At 32.9% G+C, this 8,741-nt stretch overlaps 1 protein-coding gene across 1 annotated transcript in view; it reads right to left on the bottom strand.

The window, feature by feature from the left end:
• LOC108537686 (disintegrin and metalloproteinase domain-containing protein 18-like) overlaps positions 1-8,741 on the bottom strand; it is a 57,572-nt gene that overhangs the window by 20,820 nt on the left and 28,011 nt on the right. The window contains exon 4 of the mRNA XM_017885346.1: positions 2,802-2,916. Coding sequence (XP_017740835.1) covers positions 2,802-2,916 — 115 coding nt within the window. The remainder of the gene's footprint in view (positions 1-2,801; positions 2,917-8,741) is intronic.

Genomic DNA, 8,741 nt, shown 5'->3' with positions numbered 1-8,741 from the left:
GGTGTCAATTTTAGATCTTTCCAGCTTTCTCTTGTGGGCATTTAGTGCTATAAATTTCCCTCTACATACTGCTTTAAATGTGTCCAAGAGATTCTGGTATGTTGTGTCTTTGTTCTCATTGGTTTCAAAGAACATCTTTATTTCTGCCTTCATTTTGTTATGTACCCAGTAGTCATTCAGGAGCAGGTTGTTCAGTTTCCATGTAGTTGAGCGGTTTTGATTGATTTTCTTAGTCCTGAGTTCTAGTTTGATTGCACTGTGGTCTGACAGACAGTTTGTTATAATTTCTGTTCTTTTACATTTGCTGAGGAGTGCTTTACTCCCAACTATGTGGTCAATTTTGGAATAAGTGTGATGTGGTGCTGAGAAGAATGTATATGCTGTTGATTTGGGGTGGAAAGTTCTGTAGATGTCTATTAGGTCTGCTTGGCGCTAGAAGTTTCATATTTTGGTCTGTAATCCTTAATTTTTGAACATGGTGTGAAATACAGCTCTGAGTTTATCTTTTTTACATGTAAATATATTATTATTCTAGCACAATTTGTTTAAAAAGCTAAACTTTATCCATTGTATTGCTTTGAACGTTTATTAGAAATCCAATTTCCATATATTTGTATGTCTGTTTCTGGTTTCTTATTCTATTTTATTGACCTGTATGTCTGCGTTAATGACAGTACCACACTGACTTGATTACTGTAGCTTTATAGTGAGTTTCAATATTGGGCAGTGTATTTCCTACAACACTTTTTTCTTCGAAGGCATTTTAACTATTCAACTTCCTTTGCTCCTGCCGACGCTCAAAAGCGCTCGCCCTGGCTCCTGCACCCACTTACCTATGTTCTGCCTCCTTCAAGGGTTGGACCACAGCAGGTCCCAGTGTGTGGAGTTTGCCCGTGCTGGCACTGAAGGAGCCAGCTGATTCCAGTGCTCATGCACTCCAGTTCCCGCCTCATTCACTCACACACTCCCTCCTGCAAGGAGTTGAGAACTGCAAGTTGTGTAAATGAGACACCCCTGTCGCAAGTCCCATGAAGGGGTCATGGAAATATCCCGCTTCAATATTGCCTTCATTTATAGAAACAATTAAAGTATACATGTGTATGCCATCACTCAAAATGTGATTGATTTACTATTATTTCCTAAAAAAATGCATGTGTATTTTGCCATATTTTTCAAAGTTCATTGAGAATAGACACTGTATGGTACAGTTTTTTTAACAGCCTACAGAGTTTGTAATAATATGGAATGAAAAACATTTGTGTAATTTTTATTATTTTATACGTGAATTTAAAAAATTTGATTGAATGACATTTGTTGAAACTTACTGGTACTGTGTTCTAACTTACTTGAGTTAATTGAAGTTGAATATCTCTGGGAATATCTGATTATAAATATTGTGTGAGATTACAGTAGTCACTCCCCCTTATCAACAGCTTTAGTTGCACAGTAACAACCATGGGCGACCACTGTGTGAAAATATTAAATGAAAAATTCTGGAAATCAACAATTCACAAGATTTAAACTGCATGCTATTCTGGGTAGCATGATGAAATCTCCCATCATTCCTTTCTGTCTCACCCAGGACCTGAATCTTTCCAAACGAATACATACTGTATACGCTACCTGTCCATTAGTCACTTTGCCATCTTAGTTATCAGGTTGACTGTTATGCCATTACAGTGCTTTGTTCAAATCACCCTTATTTTACTTCATAATGATCACAAAGGGCAAGATTAGTGAAGCCAACAATTTGTATATGCCAAAGAGAAGGCAAAAATTCTTTCCTTAAGGAAAAGGGTGAATACTTTTGACTTAAGGAAAATATATTAATACATACATATTCCAAATATACGTAAGAAAAAATGTATATGCATACTTACAAATGTATGTGTATATTTATATTTTAATATTTAAATAAACTTTATATTTATAAATGTCAACATTTGACAAAATATACATACAAAATATACATACATACATATTTTCCTTAATAAGGAAACTATTCATTGCTAAGATCTATGGTTAAAACAAATCTTCAGTCTATAAAGTTGTAAAGGAGAAGGAAATCTGTACTAGTTTTGCTGATGTATCTCGAACTACAAAAGTTAAGACTGCAGTGCATGATAAACGCTTAGTTATGACAGAAAAGACAGTAAATTTGTAAGTAGAAGACATGAACAGAAAATGTGTTCTGATTAACAGCAACATGTTGCACCAGAAAACATTTGAACCTGTAGAAATACTTCAGTATGGAATTCCCTGAAATGAGTGAGACATTTATTGCAAGTAAGAAATGGTTACACAGATTCAGAAATATGTCTGGACTGAAAAATAGAAAATTACTAGAGAGGCTGTGTCTGCTGATGAAAAAGCAGCTTCCACATTTCCAGCAGAGTTGACGTTAATCAAGGAGAAAGGATATCATCCAAAGCCAGTTATCAATTGTAATGAAGGCAGTCTTCTGGAAGAAGAAGACCAATAGAACCTACAGCAATGAAAGTGCAAAGGAGGCGCCAGGGCATAAAACATGGAAGGACAGTTATTCATTGCTGTTACTGAGCCTAACTGATGAATTAAACTTTATCATAGATATGTATATGTAGGAAAAAACAGTACATTTAGAGTTTGGCGCTATCTACAGTTTCAGGCATCCACTGAGGGTTTTAGAATGTATCCCCCACAAATAAGGAGGGATTACTGCAATGTAGATGAAGCTACCATTCAAGAGAACTTAGATTTCTTTAATTAGCTTTATATAAAACAACCTTGTATTTTGCCTTAGAAAATAAATTTCCACTTACCAGATTTCTGAAAATTTCCATCATCAATACTACCCCCTGGGGAACCAAACTGGAATTTACAATCTGGAGGTTTATGTCCAGGGAAGCACTGACAATTACCAAAATTATTACATATCTGAAACAGAAAAATACAGAAACAGTTTGAGTCATCTTAGTCTTTGTATCTGATATAAATACCTAAACTTCATAGAATAGTTATTTTTTCTTAAGATTATTATGACTATAAAACATGAGAAATAGGTTAGAAAAGTAGTAAAATTTTCACAACATAATGGCCAGATGGCAAAATACCTACGTGAAAGTTTATTTCTGGCCTGAGCATGTTTAATATCTTCCTCAATCATCTTTAAAAAAAAAAATTTAATAAAGTTGTAGCCTTCATATTCAGAGAGGTTAAATTTTTTTAATGACTGTTATCTTATTTAGTAATTTGAAAACATTTATTGTCACTATTTGGACATTTTCTATTCATGCACTTCAATGTCTATACAAAGTATTGTGATAAAATAAACATCAATCGACTTGGCCACTTTAATTCCTTATCCTAGTCCCTTTTCAACATTTGACATTATTGGTCAATAATGTGCATTTTATTTTTAAGTAATTATATTTTCCATAATGAAATAACATACGTGCAAATATTAAAAATCAACGATCAAATACAACTTTATGATAACCTTGCATTGCTAGAAGTTAACATTTGACAATGTTTCTGTATTATTCATGCCTTTGTATTAATATTTCAACAGTTTAGTATTTTCATTTTAAAATAAAACAAGTAAGTACATATTTTGTAAAATGCAAACAATAAAAGTGTATAGAAGTGAAATTCCTCAGCCACTATTTCAGTACCATTTCCAGCTGCTAAAGATGTTGTGTTTCATTCATATATATCAAATGCATTTCTAAATACACATACCCACATCCACAAACACACACACATTAATAGATTTTTGCCAAATAATATCCATAACAAGATACCATGAACTTCTTCTCATACCTGTATATATAAAGAATTCACAGGCACATTTTAAAAATTAGACTCATAATATTCAATAGTGTGAGTATTTTGTTTGAAGGTAAACAAAATATGATAATTTTAGACAACAAAGGATCACTTATATGGAAAACCATCAGTTTTGCATTTTGATATCAAGATCTCTAAATGCATTTTCTCATATATATTTTTTCTCTATATTTTGACAAAGCGTTATTCCACTTCCCCACCCCTCCAATGAAAGTACAAGGACATGATAGAACATTTCATCTAGGATAGCAAATCTAAATATATTATACTTTTAACTGTAAGATAATTTAAAATCAGAATTAACATAATGTATATAATCCTTTATAATATTAGGAACTTCAAGTCTAAAATTTCCAAAAAACCACAAATTTTAGAGGTTTAAGGTAAAGGGTAGGTACAAGTGCAAAATGGTCACTCCTTAATTCCATGGGCAAGGAGAAATAGGTTTTATTTAAGCTGGGCATAGAAATAGACAAATAAGGAAAAGAAACAAATGTTTAAATTCCCAGGTAACTAGGGTCCCCTCAGTCAATACAAAGTCACATTATAGAATTTACTTTGTATTAGGGCAAGTCATGGCAAGATAAAACATTAAAATGATCTAGAGAAAATTAAAAGTATGTTGAATTTTATCAAAAGCTTTTCTGCATCTTTTGAGATAATTGTGACATTTTGTCTTTAGTTCTGTTTACATGATGAATCACATTTATTGATTTTCATATGTTGAACCAACCTTGCATCCTGGGGATGAAGACTATTCGATTGTGGTGGATGAGCTTCTTTGATGTGCTGCTGAATTCGGTTGGCCAGTATTTTGTTGAGGATTTTGCATCGATGTTTATCTAAGATATGGGCCTGAAATTTTCATTTTTTGTTGTGTCTCTGCCAGATTTTGGTATCAGGATGATGCTGTCCTCATAGAATGAGTTAGGGAGGAGTTCCTTTCCAATTTTTTGGACAGTTTCAGTAGGAATAGTACTAGTTCATCTTTGTACCTCAGGTAGAATTAACCTGTGAATCTATCTGGTCCTGGGCTTTTTTTGGTTAGTAGGCTATTTATTACTGCCTCAATTTCAGAACTTGTTATTGGTCTGTTCAGTGATTCAATTTCTTCTTGGTTCAATCTTGGGACAGTGTATGTGTCTAGGAATTTATCTATTTCTTATAGATTTTCTAGTTTAAGTGCATAGAGGTGGTTATAATATTCTCTGATGGTTGTTTGTATGTCTGTGCAGTCAGCAGTAACTTCCCTTTTATCATTTCTGATTGTGTGTATTTGAATTTTCTCTTTTTTCTTCTTGGTTAATATAGCTAGTGGTCTGTCTTATAACTTTTTTCAAAAAATAAACTCCTGGATTGTTTAATCTTTTGAATGTTTTGTGTGTGTCTCAATTTCCTTCAGAAAAGACTTCTGATAAAATTCAACATCCCTTCATGTTAAAACTCTCAATAAACTAGCTATTGAAGGAACATACCTCAAAACAATAAGAGCCACGTATGACAAAACCACAGCTAACATCATAATCAATGGGCAAAAGCTGGAAGCATTTCCCTTGAAAACTGCCATGAGCTAAGGTGCCCTCTCTCACCCCTCCTATTTAACATAGTATTTAAAGTTCTGGGCAGGGCAATCAGGCAAGACAAAGAAATAATAGAAAGAGAGGAAGCTAAATTATTCCTTTTGTGGATGACATGATCCTATATCTACAATTAACCCCATTGTCTCAGCAGCCTCAAAGCTTCTTAAACTGATAAGCAACTTTAGCAAAATCTCAGGATTCAAAATCAATGTACAAAATTGCTAGCATTCTGATACACCAACAACAGTCAAGCGGAAAGCCAAATCACTAATGAAGTCCCATTCACAATCGCCACAAAAGAATAAAATACCTAGGAATATAGCTAACTAGGCAGGTGAAAGGTCTCTACAAGAAGAACTACAAAACATTGCTCAAAGAAATCACAGATGATACAAATAAATAGAAAACATTCCATGCTCATGGATAGGAAGAATCAATATTGTGAAAACGGCCTCACTGCCCAAAGCTATTTATAGATTCAATGCTATTCCCGTTAAATTAACATTGACTTGCTTCACAGAACTACAGAATACTATTTTAAAATTCACTGGGAAGCAAAAAAGAGTCCAAATGGCCAGGGCAATCCTAAGCAAAAGAGGCATCAAACTACCTGACTCAAACTATACTACAGGACTACAATAATCAAAACTGCAAGGTACTGGTACAAGGACAGACACATAGACCTATGGAACAGAATAGAGAACCCAGACATAAGATCACACACCAACAACTATCTAATCTTCAACAAACTTGACAGAAACAAACAATAGGGAACGAATACTCTATTCAATAAATGGTGCTGAGATAACTGGCTAGCCACATGCAGAAAATTGAAACTGAACCCCTTCCTTACACCATATACAAAATCAATATAAGATGGACTAAAGACTTAAAAGTAAAACCCAAAACTATAAAACCTTGGAATACAACCTAGGCAATATCATTCAGGACATAGGCACTGGCAAATATTTCATGATGCAGATGCCAAAAGCAATACAAACAAAAGCAAAACTGACAAATGGGATATTATCAAAGAGCTTCTGTACAGCAAAAGAAGCTATTGACAGATTAAACAGACAAACTACAAAATGGGAGAAAATATTTGCAAGCTATGTATCTGAAAAAGGTCTAATATCCAGCATTGCTAGGAATGTAAACAAATTTACGAGAAGAAAAAAAAATAATAAAACAACCCCATTAAAAGTGGCCAAATGACATGAACAGAAACTTTTCAAAAAAAATACATACATGTAGGCAGCAATTACATGAAAAAAAAAAGCCTAACATCACTGATCATTGGAGAAATAACAATCAAGACCACAATGAGATATCATCTCATACCAGTCAGAATGGCTATTACTAAGAAGTCAAAAAATAACAGATGCTAGCAAGGTTGTAGAGAAAAAGGAATGCTTATACACTGTTAGTGGGAGGGTTAATTAGTTCAGCCATTGTGGAAGACAGTATGGTAATTCCTCAAAGACCCAAAGACAGAAATCCCATTCAACCCAGCAATCCTATTTCTGGGAATATACCCAAAGGAATGTAAGTCATTCTGTTATAAAGACACATGCAGGCATATGTGCACTGCAGCACTAGTCACAATAGCAAAGACATAGAATAAACCTAAATGCCCATCAAGGATAGACTTAATAAACAAAATGGTACATATATACCATGGAATACTATGCACCCATAAAAAAGTATGAGATCATGTCCTTCGCCAGGACATTGATGGAGCTGGAGGCCATTATCCTTGACAAACAAACACAGGAACAGAAAACCAAATACCACATGTTCTCACTTACAAGTGGGAGCTAAATGATGACAACACATGGACACATAAAGGGGAACAACACACAGTGGGGTCCACATGCATGCAGAGATTAGGAGGGGGAATGGGTCAGGAAAAATAACTAATGGATACTAGGCTTAATACCTGGGTGATGAAATAAACTGTATCACAAATTCCCATAACACGTGTTCATCTATGTAACAAATAAGCTGTATCACAAATTCCTATGACATGTGTTCACCTCTGTAACATCCTTGCATATGTACCCTTGAACTTAAAATGAAAGCTAAAAATTAATTCATAGTTAATTAAAAAAAGAAAAGAAATGTTTAAATGTGAAATATAAGAAATACGCAGCATATAATGTCAGGAACAACAAGCATCTTGATTAATAAAAGGCAGAGATTCTCACAATGTATTAAAAGTAAAATAGGAAATAGAACAATATATATATCAGTAAATACAAGCAAAATATATCACAATGAACATATCAAAACAAGAATAAAATAAGATTATCAGAAATATATATATTTTAGAAAAAATTAAAAGATGTATAAAATCACTGATTTTCATATAAAACACAAATAAACCACACTTATATTAGAATAAATTTTAACTTACGTGGGTCAGTTGGTGGGGAAAAAGTTAAAAATATAATCAATTATTCTAAGTCTTGTAAGAACAGCAGGTCCAAATTCATTATTAATTTTGAGCAAAAATTTTGGAAGCAAATATATTTATATCAACCTTGTCAACATCATAGAAATAAAATAAAAAAGTGTCCAAATGACTCTATAATCTGAATGTTTCATGTCATGTTATACTCAGAAATTAATGTTTATAATGTACCAATTAGTTAGATAAAAAGAGCTTGGGATAACTTATTTTTATTAAATTTTCGTTAGATTTCATAATTGTTTAAGAAAGATAGATTGCAAAATGTTAAGACACATATTTACTATTACATTTACCTAAAAGTTCTATGTACAATTTTTCAAACTTCAGTGAGAGAATTGTTTTGTGAATATTCTCATATCAAATTTTGTTTACTTTTTCACATACATCTCCCGACCAAGAAATATTAATGATAAGCTCTATAAAATTCTGAATGAGAAAACTGTTTACACAAGTAAGCAATTATGAAATGAAATTACTGTACATTTAGAATTTGTGGCAATTAAAATTATTTTAAGCTTCAACAACATTCTCTTTTATTTGTTGATAAATTTGAGGTTAAAATTTCCAGTGATTATGTGATTGTCTTAAAAATCAATTTTTAATGTCGTTTTCCAAGTAATGCTGTAGCTTTAATTTCTAGAATACACAAGCACTTTAAGAAAAATCACATTGTAGTTAATTTAAGTGTTATTAAAGTGGCATAAATTACACACAGATAGAATATTCTGACCAATTCAGTCCCTCATTTCACATTGTTTTACACCCTATGCTCTCTGAGTATTCAGAAAATACATTTCCCTGTCACCTTCCTGTCCCTCCTGTTCACATACATTATACAACTAATTTCTGAGAAAAATGCA

This window comes from Rhinopithecus bieti, unplaced genomic scaffold (assembly GCF_001698545.2).
Source record: "Rhinopithecus bieti isolate Rb0 unplaced genomic scaffold, ASM169854v2 scaffold_13689, whole genome shotgun sequence".
Lineage (NCBI taxonomy): Eukaryota > Metazoa > Chordata > Mammalia > Primates > Cercopithecidae > Rhinopithecus > Rhinopithecus bieti.
The sequence above is the reverse complement of the archived record's forward strand: the minus strand, read 5'-3'. Positions and strand labels throughout refer to the sequence as shown.